Source organism: Oryctolagus cuniculus, chromosome 21 (genome assembly GCF_964237555.1).
Source record: "Oryctolagus cuniculus chromosome 21, mOryCun1.1, whole genome shotgun sequence".
NCBI classification, from domain to species: Eukaryota; Metazoa; Chordata; class Mammalia; order Lagomorpha; family Leporidae; genus Oryctolagus; species Oryctolagus cuniculus.
This window is the reverse complement of record NC_091452.1, coordinates 3,013,882-3,039,891: the sequence shown is the minus strand read 5'-3', so window position 1 is coordinate 3,039,891 and position 26,010 is coordinate 3,013,882. Positions and strand designations below refer to the sequence as shown.

Below are 26,010 nucleotides of genomic sequence, written 5' to 3'. Positions count from 1 at the left end.
GGTGGCACTACCGAGGACTCCCAGCACCCACTGACCGGCAAGGTGGCTCTGACTACACAGTCAGCCCCTCCACGACCGCTCGGGTGGGCTCGGTGCCGCGTGGCGGGGAGGGCGCAGGCCCTGGGGTGGCCACCTCTCCCAGAAACCCTGCTTCCCGAGCACCCTGGTCGGCGAGGTTTCACGCGGAACGCAGCCCGCAGCCAGGGCTCGAGCCATGCCTCCGCCCTCCCCTTGTCAACCCAGACTCACGGCCGCGCTGCTCCGTGGGAGATGCAGGGACACGGCGCGTCATGGCCCCGCCCCGTGGCTGACCCCGCGCCCGGGGCCCGGATGCTCTGGCTGCGCGCGCCTCGGCGCCGAGCGTCTGTGGGAAGGAGCTAGAATTGGACGATTCGTGGATCCCCAGTTCCGGAACCTGCACTCCCGACGTGGAATCCCCTGATATCCACGTGTAAACAACCGAAGGGTCGAGTGAGCAAATCATCCAAAGAACTGGTCCCCGGGGCAAGCTCGAGACGCTTTTATCAAAGTGATTCCAAAAATACAGCAACACATTCACAACCAGGAGTTCAACGGAGACCCCAGACAGACGTCAGGTACCAACAGCTCAGGTCAATGTCACACACCGTTACTCTGGGTGACGTCACTTCCAGTCTAAACAGTGTCTTCCGTCCAGCCACGCTCGGCCAGCCGTCTCTACTAGGAGATGAAGCCATGTGCGAGAACTGCCTGCGGAGCCCCCCTCAGCCCTGCGGCGCCTGGGGAGACAGGAGGGGCCCCCGACACCAATGCGGCGCCCGGGGAGACAGGAGGGGCCCCCAATACCCGTGCAGCGCCCACAGTGCAGACAGGAGGGCCCCAATGCCTGTGCAGTGCCCTCAGTGCAGACAGAGGAGTCCGACATCCACGCGGTGCCCACGGTGGAGACAGGCTGGTCTTCCGGAGTGCCTGGCGCACATTCCAACGCAAGGAAAAGTTAGTGGCGCAGAGCGGAGCCCCGAATGGCACACGCAGCTCTGTGGCTGGCGGGGAGCACGGGCCCGGCCCTCCGTGAGATCCAAGCGGTGCTGACCACACGTGGAGCTCCAGAGACCCCCACCCAGCGTCAGCAGACGTCATTACTTGGCAGACACAGCACAGGTTCAGGCTGCTGACGAGGACACACAGGCTCAGCAGCGGCCTGTGTGTTGAGAAGCAGTCCCGTAGCCCCGCTCAGCCTGCGGGGGCCGGGGCACAGGGAGGCACTCACCCCACCCAGGAGCATGCGAACCTGGGGGAAGCGGGACACGCGGGGCACCTGGGCCACACCCCACTGTCCTCGGGCGCCCCCAGGCCGTCACGGACGCCTCGGTCGGTGCAGTCTGCCGCTGGCGGCCCGGCTGCGTCAGGCCCTGGCGCTGGCGACCGTGCCGCTGGCTCTGGCTCGCTGGCGGTCGTACCTCACGGACACGAGGAGGAAGAGCAGCAGCGTGGCCCCCTGCACGGCGGCCAGCAGGAAGAAGTAGTAGTTCAGGTGGCAGCCGTTGATGTTGCCTGCGGGGGAGCGAGAGCAGGCGCGTGAGCGGCACCGCGGCGGCACCAAACCCCCGAGGACCCCCCTGGGGTGGAGGAGGGTGTGGGAGGGGAGGAGGGCGGCCCCCACGGCCCCCAGGGCTGAAGAGGTGAGACCAGCAAAGCGGCAGCAGCGAGGCCGCCAGCAGCCGCGCTGGGCAGGACAGGAGTCACCCGTCTCCTTCCAGCCGTGCCGGTGAGCCGACGGGCAGGGAGGGGGCGGCCACGCCGGGCCCAGGGCACGACCTGTGACCCTCTGCGCCTCTTGGCAGCCCCAGGACGCGGCCACGCCGTCACCGACATGCAGGGCAGGCAGGGAGCCCGCGTCTGCTCTTCAGGGGTCCCCCAACAGCCCAGGTGTGGCGGCCTCAGGCTGACGTGGTGAGCACACCTGCACCGTTCCCAGACCCCGCGGAGGCCTTGAGTGGGTTAGGTCCCAGGAACGCCTGGGGGCCGAGCGGGGCCACGGAGGGAGAGGGCGCAGTGGGCAGGCCACCATGCAGACGGCCTGGGGTGAGCACTCAGTGGGGAAGAGGCGGGGCATCTGCAAGGCGCGGCCAGCAGGGCGCTGCTGTAGCCCCCGTCTCTCCACAAGCACCGGCCCTGGCCACACAGCCTCTGGGCAGACACAGGAGCTCTTACACCTGACGCAGCTGGGGACTGGCTGGCACCCCTGCCGGGGGGCGAGCTCACAGAGCCAAGGCCAGTCTCTGGGGTAACAGCTCCACGCCCTCCGGCCTGGCCTGCTTCAAAAGGACTCTCCAGCGAGCTCAGGTAGGAACAGAGACTTCTTCTGGACACCAGCTTGTCCGGCAGCTGCCCGCCTTCCCCTGTCGGGGTGACGGCACAACCCCTTCCTGCGTCTCGGGGCTGGAGAGTCCCTGACCACGCCCTGAATTCCCACCAGACTGAGGCCTGCTTCCCTCAGGGTGCCGTGAGCTACCACGTCCAGGCTGTCCTGGCACTGGGGGAGACGTGGCCCATGTCCCACGGCCATCTTTGCTTCCAGTGTCAGCAGCTGACACCTCCGGGAAAAGGCCATCACCAGGGCGTCGGTGATGTCGCGAAATACAAACAGCTCCAACAAGTGTCACTTAAAACATCCAAACGCAACGCTGGCCGGCCGAGTAGATGGTCAGTGTGGTCACTTCTGCGGGGTGACAGCGTCAGAGCCTGCGCAGGAGGCACGCCCTGCACTGCCCTGCCCTGCCAGGCCGACTCGGCCGGGACCATGCGGGGTGCTCGGAGACAGCCGGCACCTGCGCCTCTGCACACAGCGGGAGGACAGGGCCCGCGAGAGAGGCGTCCACGTCCACACCTGGTGCACGCCAGTGCTCAGGCTGGACACGGCACGGACGTCCTCTGGTGCCACAAGGACCCGGGACAGCACCCAGAAACGAGAAACACGCCCAGGCAAAGCTCAGGCTGGCGCTGACTCGGGGGAGACGGCCACAGCAGCGCAGGAGATGGGTGGGGGTGCCCCCTGGGGCGGGGTGACCGAGAACAACCCCCGAGGAAGGCTCTGGAATCCCTGTGGGCTTCACGGGGACCCGCATCCCATGCACACCCGAGCTCAGTGCGCGGCCGGCAGCAGAGTGAGTTCCGACTGGAAGGGAAGTGACAATGGGGGGGACAATGGGGGGCTGCTGGGACTTGGGCAGAGAAGGCCCTGGCCATGGCGACCTGGGGCTTCCCGGTGAGAACCAGCCACCTCACTTCACCCACGCAGGAACACAGAGGCAGCACAAGCCGTGGGGAGCAGGCACGGCACACAGGAGCCTCCCCAGACTGTCCTGGGGGCGGGGCTGCCTGTGGCGCCTCTCAGTGGCCTCTGGCCACGTTCCGGCCTTTGTTCCCCCAGGCAGCCAGCGGCTGCTCCTTAGGGCCCCAGGCGCTCCTGGGGTGGGCGCTCCAGCCCAGCCTGGTCGCGGCCGCGGGACTCGCAGTCTGCACGGAGGCCCTGAGCCTCACCACACCCTCACGGTGTCCAGGACTCCAGCCAAGGACAACCAGCCCCGCGCGAACGCTGCACTGCTACACGGCGAGAGGGCGGCTGCGTTGGAGCTAGAACAAAGCAGCAGCCTGCGCGCCTGGCTCCCCCGGGCAGCTCCCAGGACCTGGCGGGGCAGTCGGGTCTCTGGCGGACAGCGTCCAACCCCTAAGCACCCTCACAGGACGTAATCGAAAAGCCCACCAGGCCTGCCCACGCGGAACACAACTCACTGCCCAGCCGCGTGCTGCCAGGAAAAGCAACGCTGGACAAAGGCTGTGACCCACGTCCGACGGCTCAGACGGCCTGGGGCCGAGGGCCTAAGGGAGCACAGGGTGGGGGCAGGTGGGCGGGAGAGCCAGCCCCTGGGGTCGTGAGACCAGACACGCACTCATCTCCAGCTGCTGTGCGCGTGGCGGCCATGAACTGGGGCTCCTGTGGGCCGCGGCTCTTACCGAAGTCCGTGTGGTTGCTCATCCATCCGATGGCCTTGACGGACACCAGCGCCAGCAGCCCTGAGCCCACAAAGGAGCCGACGCCAGAGAAGAAGAAGAAGAGCCCCATGATGGCGCTCTGCATGGACTTGGGGGCGGCCGAGTAGGCGAACTCAAGACCTGTGGAGACAGAGGGGCGGCCATGACGGCACTGTGGGCACGCCTGCCGCCACCCTGGCCACCCACAGACCCACGAGGGGCACCAGCCCCGGCTGCTCGGGGGATGGGGGCCCCCAGCGAGGGGCTCGCTCTCCCAAACATGCCCTGAGACCCTCACCCAGTTCCCTGCTCGGGACGCAGGGTCTCCTGGCCCCGCCCACAAACCCCCTCCTGTCTCAGCAGCAGGGAGCCGGCCCGCAAGGACACGCTGGAAGAATCAGATCCGCGTCTACACAGACGTGCGGGGCCTGGCTGCGGGGACGCAGGCTCAGCCGCCACGTCCTTTCTCCGCGCTCTCCGCGGCACCTTGGGGCAGTTAAGGAGCTTCCAGTGTCTGGGGGAATTCTGTTTCTGCATCAAGAAAGGAGAGCCTTGGCCCACACAGCACTCGCGTTCTAAACCACAAGAGGTCTCCGCCACTGCTGTCTGGGTGGACTGCAGCGTCCGCGGAAGACATGGCGGCGCCCACGGCCACGCCCACAGCCATCAGGCTGGCCCCGTGGCGGCCCCGCAGCCTCACCTGCTATGCTGGCGAATATCTCGCTGACCCCGATCAGCACGTACTGTGGCACCTGCCACCAGATGGGCAGGTCGGCCGCGTGGTACACCACGTTGCCGATGGTCTGGTTGATGGTCTTCTCCTTGACCAGGTCCAGTCTTTTACTTTCCAGAATTCCTGGAATTCAGAAGTCGGTCAGTACGGAGTTTATTTGCTGTGTCTGAAAGCCACGTGCAAGGACGAGGTTCACAGCCGCTTCCCCAGAGACCCTGAGCGCGGCTCCCGGCCCTGCTGCGCCTCTCTGGGTCTTACAGGAATCTCGCCAGGTCTCCAGCACACTTGCTTCTCTGCAGAAATGGGCAGGGGAGGCGCGGCCGCCCTCCTGCGCAGGGCCGGCTCAGTCCGCTGATTCATCACCGTTAAATCACAACAGGCCACAACCAAGCCGGCTTCCCGCCCGGGACGTGGCCTCCGCCACACCGAGCCGGGCCTCAGCGCCTCACCAGCTCGCGCGTGCGCACGTGCGCTCGTTTCCTAAATGTGCAGATTTACTAGAAAGGCAGACAGACTCACAGACGTCGCTCGTCCCCGAATGCCTCAGACAGCCAGGGCAGGGCCCGGAGCCGGGCCCCCCAGCCTGGTCTCCCACGTGGGTGGCAGGGGCCCGGAGCCAGGCACCCCAGCCTGGTCTCCCACGTGGGTGGCAGGGGCCCGGAGCCAGGCACCCCAGCCTGGTCTCCCACGTGGGTGGCAGGGGCCCAGCTCCGGGCACCCTGCTGCCTCGCAGGGTGCCCATCAGCAGGAGGCAGAGCTGGGGCTGAAACCCGGGCGCCCGGGTGTGGGCTGGGCAACCGTCGCAAGGAAGAGACCCGAGATGCAGCACACACGATGCACAGGCATCCGCGGAGAAGCACTGAGAATGCTCCTTTTAAAACCCGAGTACGAAGGACCAGGACGCGCGTGCCAGGGACAGAAGCACCTGAGCCTGTGCCCAACCACCTCCAGCTGCCACGAACAGGCAAAGGGGAGCCGGGGCGGATGGAGCAGGGGCCACCAGCCAACGCCAGCAACACTGGCCACACCTCCCGGGAAGCGGGCAGGGGACCGCAGCCCACCCGAGCGTGACGGACGGCACTCAGGGCTCAGGGGGCACCGAGGGGCCGTGCACAGGGCCAGTCTTCCTCCTGGACAGGCAGGTGCAGCACAACACTGCACACCCACGGGGCGACCGCTGTGGCCTGCAGGCGACCCCTAGCCCCGTCTGGGAGCAGAGGCTGAGGCTGACCCAACGCCCTGCTCAGAGCAAAGGGGAGAGTGTCCGGGACAGAGCGTGTGTGGGGTGGGGTGGGGGGTGACAGAGCCTCTGGCTACCGGCCCCGCCCCAGCAAAAAGTGGTCCAGGTTTGGACAGAGCTCTGGGCCTGCGGGGCCTGAGGGCGCTGGCTGAGGGACAGAATGAGAAAGGGCAGGGAGACCCTGCAGCCAGGAGCCGGCAGAGCCGGCATGGACAGGCCACCGTGAGAAGCCAGGAGAGGGGAGGGGACAGTGCAGGCCCCCGGGGACACGGGACCACCCACAGAAGCAGGGGCGTGAAACCCTCACAGCCACACTCACGGGCACAAACACCGCGCGGGAAAACCCACGCTGCAGGCATCAGCACAGATGCGGGCCCAGTCCTGGGAGAAGCCAAAGACTGCAAAGCCCAACAAAACCGAAGACCGCAGAAGACCCACGGAGAGAGCAGAACACAGAGGGCCTGACTCAGGCAGGACCGACAGGGCCCAGGGGCGTGGCCTCAGAGCCACAGGGGCTGAGTCTCACAGAGCCACATGGGGGCAGGGACCAGCAGACGAAGATCTGTCTCTACCTTTTTCTCTGTAACTTTCAAATAAATAAATAAATCTTAAACAGAAAGGAACTCCCATAAATCTCTTGAGAAAATGGACAAGAAAGGAAAGAGCAGACCACAGCGCAGGCGTCTGACGGCCTCCCGAGGCCCCTAGCCCACGCTGGCACAGGCTCCCTGAGGAGGGGCACCTGCAGCTCCCTCTGTCATCTGCACTCTGGCCCTCCCTCCACCATGACAACACGTGCAACTCTTATTATGCGTGGGTCAGGTTCTGTATCAGGCTCAAATCAGCTTACACAGGACTCTGCTTTGACAAAACCACAAAAGATGCACATGTATGTGGAGGCGTGTGCAGACACACACACACACACACACACTCTCTCTCTCTCTCTCTCTCTCCAGGGAGACGGCCCCCACCTAACCCTTCGTACTGGAGGCACACGCGCAGCTCTGAAGGCGACCAAGAACACACCTCAGTTCTTCCCACGCTCACCTGGGCCCGGGCCTGCCCACGTGTACCTGAGGCCCCCTGGGGAAAAGCTGCCCCCTAGGCACTGCCTACACAGGAGCCTGGTTTATTACAGGTGCAGGTGGCCAGTGCAGGTAAAACTGTTTCTACTACAATGTTCCTTTCAAATAATGAGTTCAGGTTTCTACTCAAAGCCATCGACCTTCCTAAATTCCTAAAAGACATTCACTTAGAGCCGGTGAGGCTGGGAGACGCAGGCCACTGACAACATGAAGCTCACGTCTGGGTTCGGGGCCTTCCCACTTGGCACAGACCAACACCCACAGACCACGTGCTGTCGGTTCTACACAGCTGGCCTGGACGTGCTCTTCACAGCTGCGGTGGTCCATGGCTGAGGTCACGGCCTCCCCACAGCCAGCCACAGTCACCACGGCGAGCAGCACCCAGGAGACCGGAGGTGGTGGCTTGACTCCAGGCCATGCCACACTGGGCCACCCAGAGCCTCGCAGGCACCTCTCAGAGGTGGAACCGGCCCCCACACAGACACACAGAGAAGCCCTGCAATGCCGCATGCGGCTCTCAGGACAGCCACAGAAGTGACTCAGCCACGAAGCATCTGCTAGAAACGCGCTGGGGAAACGAGGACATCTCTTACCCACTGCGAGAGAAAAGGCCCCCCCTTGCCACCCAGGCGCGTGGTCACCAGGCAGAGAAGGGCAGAGCAGCTGCCAGCAGTGCAGAGCCCCAGGGCGGGCGCCGTGGGGAAGCAGCACAGACAGACGGCACCGCTGGGTGCCTGCCCCCCCGGGGCCCCCGACGCTGCTCCTCTAATCCCCCCAGTTCTGCAAGGCAAGCTGAGTTACAAAGGAAGCACACACATCCGGACAGGACCTCGCTTTAATTACGCCTGATCAAAGAAACACAACGGCCTTCCAGACAGCCATCTCGAGGGCCGGCCTTCCCAAGCCTAGGCACAGTCCTCAGACCTCCGGACAGCAGACGGCCACGTGTGCTGGGCACGAGCAGACGACGGCTCGGAAAGGCGCACCGTCCACGACACGAGCCCGCTTCACGGCCAAGGCCTCCAGCTGCCGACCTGGGACACCAGCTCTCCTCTCCTCGTGTGCAACGCAACTACTGTATGTGAACAAGGGAAACGTTCCAACGCAAGCCGAGAAAGTTGGCCCCACCTCAGCTTCATCAGCAAGACAGACCACTAATACTGCAGCATGAAGACCCGTGACAACAGCGGAGCCCCTCGGAATGACAGCTCCCCTGCCAGCGTGTGGACCTGCTTTCTTAATTTGAAGGGCAGAGAGAACGAGACAGAAAGGTCTTCCATCCACTCTTCAGTCCCCAAATGCCTGCCACAGGCAGGGCGGGCCAGGTCTCAACCGAGGGTTCCCACGTGGCAGGCAGGGACCCAAGCACCTGGCATCACCCGCTGCCTCCCAGGGTGCCCAGCGCCAGGAAGCTCATCAGAGAGGAGCAGCTGGAACTTAACCTGCACTTAGACCCCCTAGACCAGGGGACGCGGTATCCCCGGCAGTCTGCACCGAACACCAGCAGCTTTTGGGGAAGGAGGAATACCGCCCACAAGCCTCTAGCAATCGGAAGGGATCTTTCTCCCCAGGAAATGCACACAAAATTCTATGTGCATTTTTGCCATGGCGCCCCCTCCTGGAGAAGTCCCGAGCACAGCCACAGCGCAGTCAGAGGGCAGAGACCCTCCCCCGAGACCCACCCAGAGGGCAGAGACCCTGCCCGAGACCCACCCAGAGGGCAGAGACCCTGCCCGAGACCCACCCAGAGGGCAGAGACCCTCCCCGAGACCCACCCAGAGGGCAGAGACCCTGCCCGAGACCCACCCAGAGGGCAGAGACCCTGCCCGAGACCCACCCAGAGGGCAGAGACCCTGCCCGAGACCCACCCAGAGGGCAGAGACCCTCCCCGAGACCCACCCAGAGGGCAGAGACCCTGCCCGAGACCCACCCAGAGGGCAGAGACCCTCCCCGAGACCCACCCAGAGGGCAGAGACCCTCCCCGAGACCCACCCAGAGGGCAGAGACCCTGCCCGAGACCCACCCAGAGGGCAGAGACCCTCCCCGAGACCCACCCAGAGGGCAGAGACCCTGCCCGAGACCCACCCAGAGGGCAGAGACCCTCCCCGAGACCCACCCAGAGGGCAGAGACCCTCCCCGAGACCCACCCAGAGGGCAGAGACCCTCCCCGAGACCCACCCAGAGGGCAGAGACCCTGCCCGAGACCCACCCAGAGGGCAGAGACCCTGCCCGAGACCCACCCAGAGGGCAGAGACCCTCCCCGAGACCCACCCAGAGGGCAGAGACCCTGCCCGAGACCCACCCAGAGGGCAGAGACCCTCCCCGAGACCCACCCAGAGGGCAGAGACCCTCCCCGAGACCCACCCAGAGGGCAGAGACACTGCCCGAGACCCATCCAGAGGGCAGAGACCCTCCCCTGAGACCCACCCAGAGGGCAGAGACCCTGCCCGAGACCCACCCAGAGGGCAGAGACCCTGCCCGAGACCCACCCAGAGGGCAGAGATCCTCCTGAGACCCACCCAGAGGGCAGAGACCCTCCCCGAGACCCACCCAGAGGGCAGAGACCCTCCCCGAGACCCACCCAGAGGGCAGAGACCCTCCCCGAGACCCACCCAGAGGGCAGAGACCCTCCCCGAGACCCACCCAGAGGGCAGAGACCCTCCCTGAGACCCACCCAGAAGGCAGAGACCCTCCCCGAGACCCACCCAGAGGGCAGAGACCCTGCCCGACACCCACCCAGGCCTCGCTGTTGGGGGCACCTCTGGGCTCTCCTTCTGGAAGACGACGGGGGCCCGCTATGCACACCGAGTGCTAACTCCGGGCAAGAGCGTGGCCCTAGACCGGGAGCTGCTCTCCCCACAGGCAGGCGACAGCGGGGGCCTCACCGGCGGCGAAGGCGGAGCACATGACGAAGAACATGCCCACGGCGATCCTCTTCAGCGAGGAGGGCAGCAGGCCGTGCCTGCGCAGCACCGGGTCCACCAGGCGGTCCTTGAGCGGGATGAGCAGCAGGATGAGCAGCGCGTCGAACATGGTGAGCCAGGCGGCCGGGAACTGCGGGACACACGGGCACGCACGTCACCCCCACGCGGCACCCGGCACCACGCGGCTCCGCGTCGGCCTCTGTGTTTCTAGGCGCAGGGAGCACCCGGCACACACGCTCATGACCACTTGGCTGACGTCCGTCAATCTGGCCCGAGTGACAGGACCAAAGGACAATGTCCCCTACAGCTCACGCCGCGCTGGGGTGCGCCACGAGCCCCTGGGCGGGCAGAGCCAGGGCCCACGCTTACCGTGTGGTGGGCGGTGGTGATACTCGAGATTTCTGGAATCCTCAAGTGAAGGCTCTGCAAGACATACGTTGTCTGCATCTGGGGACAAGACGCAGCCTCAGTGCGGTGGCCCGGCGCACCCACCCCCGGCGGTCAGGTCTGCACAGACCGTAAACGCCCCCACGGCAGTTCAGAACCAGAAACAACCTGCCAGCTACCCGGTGAGACTTTTAAGTCAACGAGGCCGGGAAACCGGGAGCACATCGTCTCCTTCTCGGTTAGGAAGGCTTTCAGAATTCTTAAAGCAGCCAAGGCGAGTGCGAGACCCCGGAGACGGGCGAGGGGAGGACTCGGGCGGGGCGCGGCTGCGCGGGAGGTGAGGGAGGAGGCCTGGCGGTCAGCACTCACTTGGAAATACACTGTCCAGTAAGGGATCAAGGCCAAGAACACAGGGACAGTCTTGACCAGCGCCTTCACATCTTCCACTTTGTCTTCTGTGAACGGCCCCCCGTGAGACATCTTACATGAATCAAACAGACTTTGTTTAGAAGAGTGCTGAAAGACTCCAAGGCCTTCACTTTGGGAAATAAAATGAAGGAATTAGTTTTCTGCCGACCCAGCAAGCACGTACTGGTAACAAACTCAGCCAGGAGGTGGGAGACCAGCTCTCTGCCCTCCGTCCACCCTCACGCACCCTAGAACTGACTGCACACACCAGCGGAGACGCCCAGATCCTGCCTACACAGCGAGACACCCTCAGCTGCTGGTCCTGGGCACCGCGGCGGTTGTGCCTGCCCCGGGCCTGCAAATGACCCCGTGGCTGACAACGCCGGCGACACGGCGCGGTTCAAATCTGGGAACAACTGCGCTGGGTCCTTAGTTACTCTATCAAATACCAATGCTGTTTGTTAAATAACCGGAGCTGCTTTACTTTAAAAGCAGTCCTGGGTGTGCCTGAGGAAGGGCTCTGTGCTGGGGTGGGGGGAGGCCCAGGCGCCCACTCACTCACCCAGACCACTGCCCAGGAGGCTGTAGGGCCTGCTGCACCTGGGTGAGGGGGCTGCGGGACCCCCTACCCTCCCCCACCCACACTGGCCACAGCCCCTCGGGTGTTCCCAGCTCTCAGTCTGGGGCTGCCTGGTGGTGTAAGACGGGCAGGCGGCGTCAGATACCCCCAGGATCTTGCTCAACCCAGACGCTCTACAGAGGAACCTGCACAGACGAGACAGAAACACCTGCACCTGCACCTGCTCGGGCAGCACCATCTCGACCGCTTCCCGCCCAGGACCCACACGCAAACACCGGCTTTCCAGTCCCTGGCCCTGCGTCCCCGTGCTGTGCTGACCTTTGACCTATGAAGCGGACACTTTCAATCTGCACTTTCCGAGAGGAGGGCGTACAACACCTAAAATCTACAGTGCAGTATTCCAGCCACATGAACGGGACAGGGTCTGGTACCCACCACCCACCTGCCCGCGCAGGGGTACAGGAGCACGTTCAGAGACCATGGAGTCTGGTAGGGAACCAGCCAGCACGCTCGAGCCCACTCGCCCTGAAGCAATGACCTCTGCTTTCCAGAAGGGAGATTCCGAGTGCACAGGCACCCAGCAGGGTCCGCCACACGAACCACTCGCTTCTCTGAGGATGCCCAGCCCACGCCACCGTCCCAGGGGCACAGGGTGCACAGGGACCTGCCGCTCCCTGCCGTGACAGCTCACTGCACAAGTCGCATACAGGAGCCGGCACTCCGCACACACCCAGCTGCGTCCTCGGGGAACGGGCCGTCCGCTCTCTCAAGTTCTCCACGGCAGGGGAGGCGGTGAGCAAGGAGCCTTCAGGACACGTGGACCCAGGCACCTGAGCCCTCGCCCAGCGCCAGGGCTCCGCCCACGGCCTGCAGCCTCCCCAGGAGCCCGTGAGATGGCTCCTTCTCTCCGTACACCAAGGCCACCAGCTGACTCGCAGCAAGAACAATGTTTGAGCGCCCCCGGCCGCCGGCTTCCACAAGCCAAGCCTCTCGTGTTCACTTCTGCCCAAAACCACTTCTGCAAACAAAGCCGAAGGGAGAGTAACACCAGGCCCCTGCCTGGCCGCGCGGCCTGGAAACCCCGAGGTGTGCAGGAAGAAGCGCTGCCGCGCCACAGGAGCCACCGGGCAGACACGGCTGCGTGCGGATGACGGGCGTTTCACCCACGCAGCGGACATCTGGGACACGAAGTCTGTTTTCATCCCATGGAAACGAGGCCATGGGCAGGCCCTCGCCTCGGGGTGAGCACGCGCCCGTCCTCCACTCGAGTCCTGGATCCTCGCCCAACCCCAGCTTCCCGCCAGTGCGTGCCCTGGGAGACGACGGCGGGCAACCCGAGCACGGCAGGGTTGGGGCCCGGGCTCCCCACGGTGGCATCTGGGGGTGAGCTCACAGACTGGAGCTCTCTCGGCCTGCCTCCCGCTCCCTCTCCAACCACACGACTAACAAAAAAGGCCACGGCAAAGCTTGGCGTCACCGAGCGGTGCTGCCTCGGCTTCAGCTCGTCCTCAATGTGGCCCCAGGCTCTGTGGGGGCCACGGTGACCCGGCAGCACGCCTGTGTGCGGGAGAGAGGCCGTGCTCCAAGAGCCACTGTGGGCAGGTCCAGACCTGCCTGGGAGGACGCCGGCCGTTCACCACCGCGCCACGGCACAGGACGACAACCCCTGCGGAACAGGCCAGCAGCAACAGGGTGAGCTGCCCTCAGAGACAGGAGGCCCCAGAGGCCGCGTGACGGGCAGCATCCTGAGGTGGACCCAGACATCCCTCAGGGCTGACCACAAACAGCCTCTGTCCCCAACGCCGCAGCACACAGAGCTGCCCAGCGAGACGGGGGTGGGGGAGGGGTGACCACAGCAGGCCACACAGAGCTGCAGTGAGATGGGGGCAGGAATCCAACTGACCGCACCAGGTCACAGCTCAGCGAAGAGCCCCCCCAGGAACTGCTGTGGCCCGGCAGGTGCCCGTGGCAGGCTGTGGGAGACCTGCAGGGGCTGCCAGGACACAGGGCCTTCTGTCTCCAGACCCCGGCTCACAGGGCGTGAGCTGCCAGACCCGGAAAGTCCCACATGAACAGGGATGACTCTTCACTGTGTCACGTTCAAAAACTCTGCTACTGTGGCCCCCGAGAAGGGAGCCGAGCTGGACAGCAATGGCCAGGTTATGCAAACGCACCCAGAGCACAGACACACGCCAGGCTCGCCCCTGCCCCTCCACACCCTCTGTCCAACCTGCCACCACGCGGCCTGGCCAGGAAGTGCACGTGAGGTTAAAAGCCCAAACGGGGACTCTGAAGTGGGGCCGCCTGCACAGCCCAGGAGGGAGGCGGCAGCCGGGGCCCACACAAGCCCGCAGCGAGTGCCCACGAGCGCGGGCGGCGCCTCACAGAGCGAGCCCGAGCCAAGGACCAGGTACTCACCCGCTGCTCGGGCGCTCTCGCCGCCGCTTGCGGGAGCAGCAGGTGTAGGTCAGGATCCTGAACATGTCGGTGAAGGCGCTGCCGTCAGGCGGTTTGGTGACGAAGACGCTCTGGCCGCAGAGGAAGACCACGAGGGCCACGCCCACGCAGGTGGTGGGGATCAGGTAGCCGGCGACAAAGCTCACGTTCTGCTGGATGTAGGCAATGCCTCCCAAGGAGATGATGGCACCCAGATTAATGCTCCAATAGAACCAATTGAAAAACCTCCTCGTGGCTTCTGGGCCTCGGTCCTTAACCTAAAACAACGGGGGAGGAGAAGACAGCTGAGAACCGGTGCCAGAATGCAGCAAACGCGACTTTCGCCGTGTGCACAGCCCTGCAGAAATGCGACACTGTCCAAATGGGAGAGCGTTCCGGGGTCTCCCAACAGAAAGCAGAGGCTGGGAGCTATGCTAATCCCACAACCCCAGGAGTCTGACAAACCACGTGGACCACTGCCTCAGGGCCACCTGGACTGGCTGGAGAGCGCTCGTCTCGGGCCTGGGCCCAGCACTTGCCAAGTGGCTTCCCCCGACGGGCAGGTCCAGAACCGCCACTCGGGGCGCCACGCCCTCCTGAGGGGAGTGGGAGGGGCGCCAGGCACAGTCCCCGAGAGGAACGCTGCCAGCATGGCACACACCCACGGCCCAGAGATCCTGGCCGTCTGATGGGAAGAGGAAGCGAAAGTGCGGGCTGTCTGCAGCCGCCAGAGGCCGTCAGGCACCCAGGGGTTCCTGGAAGGCCCAGGTCACTGACCCCGGCACACAGCGGGGACACGGGCCACCCCGGCTCAGGCCCTCCAGGAGTCCTATGTCGGAACGGACCCTGGGCCAGCCACGCCATCTCCAGCAGAGCCTGCTTCGTGAAAGACTGGTGCCGGGTCTCCCGCAGACCGTCTGGCCGGGGCCCTGGGAACGTGGCCCAGCTCAGCGAGACGTCACAGGACTGCGGACTCCGGGTTCAGTAACAGCCGCAGGGCAGCCTCCTCACGGGGCACCAAGTCGTAAACGGGGCAAGACCACCAGTGCGAGACTCAACAGGCCTCCGTTACTACTACTTCATACGGTATTTTAAGTTTTATTTTTTTGAGATTAAAGGTACAAAATACATTCTCAGAATGTTTTTGGGGGACCGGCATTGTGGTGCTGCCTGAGAAGCCAGCATCCCATACAGGCACCAGTTAGCTCACGTCCCGGCTGCTCCACTTCCAATCCAGCTCTCAGCTATGGCCTAGGAAGGCAGTGGAAGATGCCCAGGTCCTTGGACTCCTGCACCCCCGTAGGAGACCAGATGAAGCTCCTGGCTTTGGCCTGGCCCAGCCCTGGCTTGAGGCCATTTGGGTGTGAACCAGCGGATGAAAGATCTTTCTGTATCTCCCTCTAACTCTTTCAAATAAATAAGTAAACCCTTTTTTTTAAGCCCCAATGAGTAAGCACAGCCACTGTGCTGGCAAGAAACACGTCTGAATCAATGATACGGCCACAACCGTCTCAGATGGCAAATCTGAGTTTTCAATAAACCGCACGCTCTTCTGGCTGCGTCTTCCTGCATCCGCGGCAGTGCTGAGCAGACGTCCTGAGCAAACGCGGTCGCCGCCAGCGAGCGAGCAGACTGCACGGAGAACTCCTACCCTCCAGAGCCCAGCAAGGGCTCTGCCGTGGGCTGCCACGGCCAAAGGTCAGGAGACAGTGCGCACCAGCACTCCGGCCGCCCTCGACTGACCAGCAAGGAGAGATTACAAGAGCACGAAACCCGAAGTGTGACACACAGGTCACTGCTTTGACGAGCGAGGGGGAGGCCATGAGCACGGGGCACAGGCTGAATCAGAGCTGACCCATCAGCCACTGACGTGCTGGGCCCAGCTCGCACCTTCACACCAAGCATCAGACACAGCCCCCGCTGGACTCCGCTGGCCGGTCCCAGGAACAAGCCATCTTCCAAGGCCTAGCCAAGCACAGGCCAGCCAGCGGGGTCACAGACGGGAAGTCGGCTGGTGGGCAGGGCCCCTGGCAGCCCCACGCCTCTCCTCTGCACAGCTGCCACCCGTCCTGGACGGCGTCAACAGGCTTTGCCCGTGACCGAGCAGTGGACAGCTCCACAGCCAGCCTGCGGGAGACCAGCCACAAGCAGACCCGTGTGCAGCCAGGGAAACAGGCGGTCGGCTCGGAACACTTCAAGTTCCCCGGCGTGCGATCTGTTTCCGTCCCTTCCATGCACGGCAAGGAGGTCTCCGTCTCAAACACTCAATCCACACGGCCCTCACAAAGCGGCCCCGGCTCCCGGCAGAGCAGACCCCCGCACTTCCAAAGCCGCCTGGGCCTCCTTCCCCGAACTGCAGAGCCACGCCAGAGGTTCCCCGCGCTGGAGGTGACAGAGCCCTCGAAAGGCAGACCGTCCAGCCGCAAGGGCAGGGCAGGGCGGACCCTCCCCCGCGCTCCCTGGAGGAAGCGGAGCAGGCTCCACACGAGGCCTCTCTACGGGGCAGCCCTCGGGGACAAGGCCTGGCCTGCACACGCACCCTGGCCGGGGGAGCTCACTTTCCCCCACACGCCCTCTCGCTAACGGTGATTCACGTGCCCCCAGATTGCAGATATGGTCAGCGGTCCTCAGTGTCCAAAGCCGTGCAACTGTCCACTTCCACAGGACTGCATCCCACCTACAGGAAGCCCTGCACCCTGCACCGTCACCCCACACCCTCCAGGCCCCTGCCACCACCAGGACATTCCAGGAACCACAACCAGACAAGGGAGACATTGTGCCTGGCATCCTTGTCTGTCTCCCAGGACAGACGTCGCACTGTGTGGGTGCCCTCTGTGTACCCATCACCCACGCCCAGCTGGCCGACAGCCCCTCCCTCTGTGTACCCACCCACGCCCAGCTGGCCCACAGCCCCTCCCTCTGTGTACCCATCACCCACGCCCAGCTGGCCCACAGCCCCCCCCTCTGTGTACCCATCATCCACACCCAGCTGGCCCACAGCCCCTCCCTCTGTGTACCCATCACCCACGCCCAGCTGGCCCACAGCCCCCCCCTCTGTGTACCCATCATCCACGCCCAGCTGGCCCACAGCACCCCCCTCTGTGTACCCATCACCCACGCCCAGCTGGCCCACAGCCCCCCCTCTGTGTACCCATCACCCACACCCAGCTGGCCCACAGCCCCCCCCTCTGTGTACCCATCACCCACACCCAGCTGGCCCACAGCCCCCCCCTCTGTGTACCCATCACCCACACCCAGCTGGCCCACAGCCCCCCCCTCTGTGTACCCATCCACACCCAGCTGGCCCACAGCCCCCCCCTCTGTGTACCCATCACCCACACCCAGCTGGCTCACAGCCCCCACCTCTGTGTACCCATCACCCACGCCCAGCTGGCCCACAGCCCCCCCCCCGTGTACCCATCATCCACGCCCAGCTGGCCCACAGCCCCCCCTCTGTGTACCCATCACCCACGCCCAGCTGGCCCACAGCCCCCCCCCCGTGTACCCATCATCCACGCCCAGCTGGCCCACAGCCCCCCCTCTGTGTACCCATCACCCACGCCCAGCTGGCCCACAGCCCCCACCTCTGTGTACCCATCACCCACACCCAGCTGGCTCACAGCCCCCCCTCTGTGTACCCATCACCCACACCCAGCTGGCTCACAGCCCCCACCTCTGTGTACCCATCACCCACGCCCAGCTGGCCCACAGCCCCCACCTCTGTGTACCCATCACCCACACCCAGCTGGCCCACAGCCCCCCCCTCTGTGTACCCATCACCCACACCCAGCTGGCTCACAGCCCCCACCTCTGTGTACCCATCACCCACGCCCAGCTGGCCCACAGCCCCCCCCCCGTGTACCCATCATCCACGCCCAGCTGGCCCACAGCCCCCCCTCTGTGTACCCATCACCCACGCCCAGCTGGCCCACAGCCCCCACCTCTGTGTACCCATCACCCACACCCAGCTGGCTCACAGCCCCCCCTCTGTGTACCCATCACCCACACCCAGCTGGCTCACAGCCCCCCCTCTGTGTACCCATCCACACCCAGCTGGCCCACAGCCCCCCCCTCTGTGTACCCATCACCCACACCCAGCTGGCTCACAGCCCCCACCTCTGTGTACCCATCACCCACGCCCAGCTGGCCCACAGCCCCCCCCCCGTGTACCCACCCACGCCCAGCTGGCCCACAGCCCCTCCCTCTGTGTACCCATCACCCACGCCCAGCTGGCCCACAGCCCCCCCTCTGTGTACCCATCACCCACACCCAGCTGGCTCACAGCCCCCCCTCTGTGTACCCATCACCCACACCCAGCTGGCCCACAGCCCCTCCCTCTGTGTACCCATCACCCACACCCAGCTGGCCCACAGCCCCTCCCTCTGTGTACCCATCACCCACACCCAGCTGGCCCACAGCCCCCCTCTCTGTGTACCCATCACCCACGCCCAGCTGGCCCACAGCCCCCCCCTCTGTGTACCCATCACCCACACCCAGCTGGCCCACAGCCCCTCCCTCTGTGTACCCATCACCCACGCCCAGCTGGCCCACAGCACCCCCCTCTGTGTACCCATCACCCACACCCAGCTGGCCCACAGCCCCTCCCTCTGCATCCAGATCCTAGCTGGCCGACAGCCCCATGTTGAAATATTCCAAACTCACAGAAAAGTCGAAAGAATAAAAAAAGTGCATTTCTACACTCCTCACTTACATTCCTAGCTCTTCACCTGTAAGTAAAATGCTTCTGGCTGAACTACTTGAAGACACGTCGCATCAAGATAGTTCTAGGCAAGATCAAATCAGGAATCCCCTCACGGCAAGCGCCTCCCTCTCTGACAATGCCGTCACACTACAAACCTAGAATCAGTGTCACTGACTGATCTACAGCCGTCACACTACAAACCTAGAATCGGTGTCACTGACTGATCTACCGTCAACCACACTACAAACCTAGAATCAGTGTCACTGACTGATCTACAGCCGTCACACTACAAACCTAGAATCAGTGTCACTGACTGATCTACAGTCAACCACACTACAAACCTAGAATCGGTGTCACTGACTGATCTACAGCCGTCACACTACAAACCTAGAATCGGTGTCACTGACTGATCTACAGTCAACCACACTACAAACCTAGAATCGGTGTCACTGACTGATCTACAGTCAACCACACTACAAACCTAGAATCGGTGTCACTGACTGATCTACAGTCGAACCACCCAAGCTCCTACAAGCAAAGGCTTCAAGGCAATGGGTGGGTTAAGCCTCTGCCTGCAGTGCCGGCATCCCACACGGGTGCCAATTCAAGCCCCGGCTGCTCCACATCCACACAAGCTCTCTGCTGCGGCCTGGGAAAGCAGTGGAGGACGGCCCAAGTCCTTGGGCCCCCGCACCTGCGTGGGAGACTCGGAAGGAGCTCCTGGCTCCTGGCTTCAGATCAGCCCAGCTCCGGCCATTGCAGCCATTTGGAGAGTGAACCAGCGGATGGAAGACCCTTCTCTCCTCTGTAACTCTCTCAAATAAAATCTTAAAAAAAAAAAAAAAAAAAAAAAAAAAACAGTCTTAAAAAAAAAAAAAGAAACAGCGGGGGCGCAACGCTGTCGCACACCGTGAGTGGCAGCCACGTCTCCGCCTGCACACCCAGGAGGGCTCCGGCCGGTGACCCTGAAGCAGCACGGCTCCTGTCCACAGCAGAAGACAGACCACGAGCGAACATCCTGTCGGGTTTCAACGTCACCATGAAGGGAGCGTTCGTGCACTACCCTACAAACAGGACCCCTGCTCTGTTATCAGGAAGACGGACGACCCCAGGACCCAAGCTGGCTGTGCTGGGCGCTCCCTGTGAAACGGGTCACACAGGGGCAAACAGGGGCAGTAAAGGAAGCTCACAGCAGGGGCTGTAGACAACCGCTGACGTCACACGTCTGGTGTAGCCAGCTCTGTGACAGATGGAGGACTGTGTTCCTAGCCCTGGGCCTTGGCTGCTGATCAGAGAGTGAGCGAGCCAATGGCACCCGAGACCGGGCCCGTCCAACTACATGGACCACAGCAGAACATGCGCACGTCCCGCCTGGCTGGGTGCTGCGCCTCGCTGGACCACACACCACCCACGGGACGACAACATGCCTCCTCTCTGTGCCTCCGTCAACTCCTCTGAGAGACTCCCGGGAGGTTCAAAGGAGGTCGGGGAGGGAAAGGACATGCAGTGTACAAAGAACACAGTGCAGAACGCAGTACAAAACTGTTACTTCGGCTGGCGCCATGGCTCATTAGGCTAATCCTCCGCCTGCGGTGCCGGCACCCTGGGTTCTAGTCCCGGTTGCCCCTCTTCCAGGCCAGCTCTCTGCTGTGGCCCCCGGGAAGGCAGTGGAGGATGGCCCAGGTGCTTGGGCCCTGCACCCGCGTGAGAGACCAGGAGGAAGCACCTGGCTCCTGGCTTCGGACTGGCGCAGCACCGGCCATAGCAGCCATTTGGGGGGTGAACCAACAGAAGGAAGACCTTTCTGTCTCTCTCTCTCTCACTGTCTAACTCTGCCTGTCAAAGAAAAAAAAAAAAAGAAAAAGAAAAACTGTTATTTCTCAAATCATTATGCGTCTCCTGGAGCCGGCATTGTGGCATAGCAGGCTAAGGCATTGGTTCACACCCTGGCTGCTCCACTTCTGATCCAGCTCCCTGCTAATGTACCTGCAAAAGTGCCCTAGGACAGCCCAAGCACTTGGGCCCCTGCACCATGTAGGAGACACAAATGAAGCTCCTGGCTCCTGGTTTTGGCCTGGCCCAGGGCTGGCCACCGTGGCCATTTGAGGAATGAACCAGCAGACGGAGATCTGTCTGTCTCTCCCCCTCTCTGTGTAACTCTGCCTTTCAAAAATAAACAAACCTTTTTAAAGTGTGTAAGAAAACAGCTAAAATTCCAGGAGGCACTTGTGAACCCTGGTCGGTCGGGTCCCAGCTGTGCGACTCCAGGCAAACGATTAGGCTGCCAAGCCTGCCTCTTCACCTGTACGACGGCACCAACCACGCGGCCAGCACAGTGTCTGTGCACGGTGACCCCGGAGGCCCCCAGCTGCCACCCACGCCCTTCCCCACCTTGCGATCCAGGCCTGTGGCACCTGGTAGACTCCCCCGCCACGCTCCCTACCCGGCCCATCCTCACAGCTCCGGGACCCAGGCTGCCCCACGCAGGGCCAGGAGCCGACGCCTCAGGTTCTGGCCTCTCCCACCTCCCAGTTCCCTGTCTGGTGGGGCAGCAATGGGCAGGTCCTGTTCCCTGGAGCTTGAGTTCTGTGTAACGTTCAACTGTCGGAATTCACGCTACGCGGCTGCAGCCATTTAAAAGAAACATCTGGTCTGTGGGTCCCCACAAACAGGAAGCAGCAGCAGAGGCCGCTGGCGGCCTGCGCAAGCCCGGGAAGCCTGCCCACAGTGTCCCGCACACACCCCTCGGGGGCAGCCCTGCCCACCTGCCCCTGCTTCCCGCGATTTTCTGGAAGGATCCAGCTTAGACACCTGCTGGCTGAGGGCAGAGCTGGGTGCTGTCACACGCGCTGCTCGGCCTCTCCCATGACCCTCACCCCAGGCCCCCTCTAAAGCAGCCAAGACCTGCGTGTGTGTCCCCACCGCGCGCGGCCAGCGCCAGGGCCGCTGCACTCTCGCGCCCCTCGAATCCGGACCTGCTAGCCTTCGGTCCCCTCCAAGAACAGGAAGTCCCTTCTGTTTAAAGCCACAACCCCGACAGGACGCATCACTGCCCCGCTCCCATCACACCTGGCCCTACCGCCTTGGCCCTCCTGCTGGTGGGCCTCCCCAGGGGCAGGGCGCCCGCTCTCCTCGGGCGCCGTCCAGGGGACCTGGGGTAGGGGTGCGTGCGGGTGGGCGGGGCGCGTGGCCTCCAGCTCTGGGGCTTCTTCCCCGCACCCACGCTCCCCGCAGGCAGAGCGCACGCTCTCCTTGGGTGCTGTCCAGGGGACCTGGGATAGGGGTGCGTGAGGGTGGGCGGGGCGCGTGGCCTCCAGCTCTGGGGCTTCTTCCCCGCACCCACGCTCCCCGCAGGCAGAGCGCACGCTCTCCTTGGGTGCTGTCCAGGGGACCTGGGATAGGGGTGCGTGCGGGTGGGCGGGGCGCGAGGCCTCCAGCTCTGGGGCTTCTTCCCCGTGCCCGCTCTCCCTTCGGTCCCGTCCCGGGGACCTGGGATAGGGATAGGGATAGGGGTGCGTGCGGGTGGGCGGGGCGCGTGGCCTCCAGCTCTGGGCTTCTTCCCCGCGCCCACGCCCCCCGCAGGCAGAGCGCCCGCTCTCCCTTGGGTGCTGTCCAGGGGACCTGGGATAGGGGTGCGTGCGGGTGGGCGGGGCGCGTGGCCTCCAGCTCTGGGCTTCTTCCCCGCGCCCACGCCCCCCGCAGGCAGAGCGCACGCTCTCCCTTGGGTGCTGTCCAGGGGACCTGGGATAGGGGTGCGTGCGGGTGGCCGGGGCGCGTGGCCTCCAGCTCTGGGCTTCTTCCCCGCGCCCACGCCCCCCGCAGGCAGAGCGCCCGCTCTCCCTTCGGTCCCGTCCAGGGGACCTGGGATAGGGATAGGGGTGCGTGCGGGTGGGCGGGGCGCGTGGCCTCCAGCTCTGGGCTTCTTCCCCGCGCCCACGCCCCCCGCAGGCAGAGCGCACGCTCTCCCTTGGGCGCCGTCCAGGGGACCTGGGATAGGGATAGGGATAGGGGTGCGTGTGGGTGGCCGGGGCGCGTGGCCTCCAGCTCTGGGCTTCTTCCCCGCGCCTGCTCTCCCTTCGGTCCCGTCCCGGGGACCTGGGGCAGGTGCAGGTGGGCGGGGCGCGTGGCCTCCAGCTCTGGGCTTCTTCCCCGCACCCGCTCTCCCTTCGGTCCCGTCCCGGAGACCTGGGATAGGGATAGGGATAGGGGTGCGTGCGGGTGGGCGGGGCGCGTGGCCTCCAGCTCTGGGCTTCTTCCCCGCGCCCACGCCCCCCGCAGCAGAGCGCACGCTCTCCCTTGGGCGCCGTCCAGGGGACCTGGGATAGGGATAGGGATAGGGGTGCGTGTGGGTGGCCGGGGCGCGTGGCCTCCAGCTCTGGGCTTCTTCCCCGCGCCCGCTCTCCCTTCGGTCCCGTCCCGGGGACCTGGGGCAGGTGCAGGTGGGCGGGGCGTGCAGCTCCCGGCTCCAGAGGCCCGAAGGAGCTGCGCCCAGGTGCGGGGACCGCGCGGCTCACCTGGTCGGCGCCGAACGGCGTGATGTTGGCCTTGACCGTGGCCACGCCCAGGCCCACGAGCGCCAGCCCCGCGAAGGTGGCGGGCGCGCAGCGGCGCGCGGGGCCGTCGGCGTCGGCGAAGGCGGCGCTGCCGTTGGCCGCGGGCGCCGAGTCGTTGCGCGGCAGCGCCGGGCGCGGGGCCCCGCAGAGCGCGGCGCGCGTGGCGGGCGCGGCCAGCAGCGGGAAGGCCAGCATGCCCAGCAGGTAGAGCGCCAGGCTGAGCCCGATGGCGCGCGCCCGGCCGAGCCGCGCGTCGGCCAGCCAGCCGCCGAAGGGCGAGCCCAGGTAGGTGAGGCCCATGAAGAGCAGCAGCGCCTGGCTGGCCTGCGCGCCCTCCCAGCCGAACGGCGCGCCGTTGAGGAACAGCACCAGGTTGGCCGTGACGCCGTAGAAGGCGGCGCGCTCCAGCAGCTCGGTCAGCAGCACGGCCCCGCACGCCGCGCGCCGCCCCGCGAACGCGCCGCCCGCCGCCCGCCGCGCGCCCAGCAGCGGCGCCCGCTCGGCCGCGCCGCCCCCCGCGCCCTCCATGGCCGCCCGGCGGCTCCCCGGAAGCCGCGGTGGACGCCGCCGCCGCCGCCGCCGCCGCCCTTCTCGCGAGACCGCGCGGCCCCGCGCGGCCGCATTGGGCGCGCCCGCCGCCGCTCAGCCGCCTCGCCCGCCGCCACTTCCGGTCCCACCCCGGAAGCCGAGGGGCGGGGCCTCTGGTGCTGCCGGGCCGGCTGTGGAGGCGGCGCCGCTCGGGGTCCCGGGGCGTCCCGGGGTGCTGCGTGCGGGGCACGGACGGCGCTGCTGGACGTCCAGCTGCGCCCCAGGCGTCCGTCTGCCGCCACCCGCACCCTGGGAGCGGTGTTCAGCACCCGGCGAGTGGATGAACACTCGGGTCGCCAGGGCTGCTTAGGGTCCCCTCCTCTCGCTCTCTCTGGGCTCCTGCAAAGCCCTGGGGTGCACTGGATTGTAAGTCACCGAGGGCAAAGTCCCAGGTTCCAGTCCCGGCTGCTCCACTTCTGCAGCTTCCTGCCGTGGCCCACGCGCGTGCGCCCCTGCCGGAGGGGACTCCTGAGCCCTGGCTTGGGCCTGGCCCTGACCCTGGCCTTTGCGGCCATTTGGGGAGTGACCAGCAGATGGGAGATGGATCTCTGTGGCTCTGCCTTTCAAATAAAATGCATCTTGAAAAAGACAGAATTACGTCCAGTAGGCATCCATCAGTAGGGATTCAGACTTGAAAGGGTCGCAACCAGTGCAGCGGCCAGTGCTGCTTCCGGGTCCCTGCTGCTGGCTGAGACAGGACGGAGACTCTGAGTGTTTGTCCAAAGACCCAGCCCGGTCCCGCATAGAATCCAGGGTAAACCGGAGCCAGCAGGGCAAAGCTGTCCAACTGACTCGGGTCGCCAAGGGGCTGCGCGGGGCACAGGTGCCGCCTTGAATGACAGCAGATCCGTCCAATGGGGTTGTCTCGTCGGAGATGCAGGAGGGGAGGGGCGGTCAGGGCGCGCCCTGGGGAGTTTGGAGGGGTTGTGCCCGGCCCCTGGCCCCGGGCCAGTGCTGTGGGGGGGCCGCTCTGGAGCTCGGTGACTGCTGGAAGTGACAGAGGTCGCCGACGTGATGGGCTACGCGATCTGTGACGTTCCCACGAGCCCCTGAATTGACCGAGTGGACACACTGCGACACTCACCGTGGTCACAGCGAAGCTGCTGGCAGGGGAAGGGAGGCCCGGGCTTGAAAGGAGGCAGGACCGGGAGGGGTGGGGCTAGTGCTTGGCTGTTGACCCCCAGGCCACGAGGCTGGGCCTGTGACCTGCTCTGAGAGCACGTGGAGGGGTGTGCGGGGCCCCAGCGCGGAGCCCTCAGCCGCCACCCTGGGAGTGCAGCTTCCTGGCGGGAGAGGCGACATGTTGACAGGGCCCCCGGCCCACTGCCAGCCACCCGGAGACCCACCAGCGAGACGCCAGAACCTGCCCGGCTGAGCCGAGCCTCGGCCTCCCGGGGCCACAGGTTCCAGCTTCCCTGACTCCTCCCTCTCTGTCTGTCTGTCTGTCTCTCTCCAGATCTGCACCCAGCTGCGTGAGGCTACTTGGACCTCAGCCAGCTCAAGTAAAAGGAAGCACCTGTCCCGTGAGCACTCCAGCACCCTCTCAGGGCTCTGTGGCTGGCTGGGGGTAGCGGCTGCCACATGGGACAGCACGGAGCAGACCACAGCCTGGTCACAGAGCATCCGGTCGGGCCGCCTGGCTCCACACCGTAGTGTTCGTTGGGTGTGATGGACGGCTGCCCGACACCCACACCCTCACTCGCCTCCCCGCCGAGTGCCCACAGAGCTCAGGAGGGACTAACGGTAGCTGCTGGGCCTGCGCAGGCCCCTGGCCTCCTGCCAGTGACTGCTCAGGGGGACTGGCCCTGCGGTGGACAACTGACCCACCCCATGGAGACTTCTGAAGTGGGCAGACGCGAGGCGGGAAGCCTGCGGCCCACAGGCTCCTGGAGCCCTGCCCGGCCATGTGCTGAGCCAGTCCAGGCAGAAGTTAGATAAGGGGAGAGGGGCCGGCACTGTGGCGTTGTAGGTCAAGCCTCCGCCTGCATCCCATATGGGCACTGGTCTGAGTCCCGGCTGCTCCACTTCCAATCCAGTTCCCTGCTAATGCATCCGGGAAAGCATAGGTGATGGCCCCTGCACCTGCAAGGGAGACCTGGAAGAAGCTCCTGGCTCCTGGCTCCGGATAGGCCCAGCTCTGGCCGTTGCAGCCATCTGGAGAGTGAACCAGAGGATGGAGGCCCCTCTGGCTGTAACTCTGCCTTTTAAATAAATAAATAAATCTTAAACGATAAGGGGAGACAATGGACCCCACATTGTTTCAGCCTCAGCGTAGGGTTTTGTGAGGCTTTTAGCCAGAAGATGCCTATCATGAGTCTGTTTAGAAAGTAAATTTAAAAATAAAGGAAACAAGGACAAGA

General features: G+C 64.8%; 1 protein-coding gene and 1 long non-coding RNA gene across 2 annotated transcripts; one reads left to right on the top strand and one right to left on the bottom strand.

Moving 5' to 3' along the window:
* Positions 1–505: 505 nt before the first annotated feature.
* Positions 506–23,623, bottom strand: SLC15A4 (solute carrier family 15 member 4). The gene is made up of 8 exons (XM_051835606.2): positions 23,024–23,623; positions 13,790–14,085; positions 10,753–10,921; positions 10,366–10,443; positions 9,958–10,126; positions 4,715–4,870; positions 3,997–4,155; positions 506–1,533 (listed from the first exon to the last, which is right to left on the bottom strand). Exons 1-8 carry the CDS (start codon positions 23,588–23,590, stop codon positions 1,385–1,387), a joined length of 1,743 nt encoding a protein of 580 aa, XP_051691566.2. The 5' UTR covers positions 23,591–23,623; the 3' UTR covers positions 506–1,384.
* On the top strand, positions 23,233–26,010 carry LOC138847366 (uncharacterized). Its single transcript, XR_011385117.1, has 2 exons — positions 23,233–23,347; positions 25,107–26,010. It is a non-coding gene; the product is annotated as an uncharacterized lncRNA (long non-coding RNA).

What these genes read in the sequence shown, in the direction of transcription:
- SLC15A4 (XM_051835606.2), bottom strand. Translation starts at nt 23,590, where the DNA reads ATGGAGGGCGCGGGGGGCGGCGCGGCCGAGCGGGCGCCGCTGCTGGGC. An exon ending in CGCCGTTCGGCGCCGACCAG is followed by an intron (nt 14,086 to 23,023) that starts GTGAGCCGCGCG and finishes CCGTTGTTTTAG; the next exon opens with GTTAAGGACCGAGGCCCAGA. An exon ending in GAGCAACCACACGGACTTCG is followed by an intron (nt 1,534 to 3,996) that starts GTAAGAGCCGCG and finishes GCTCCCCCGCAG; the next exon opens with GCAACATCAACGGCTGCCAC.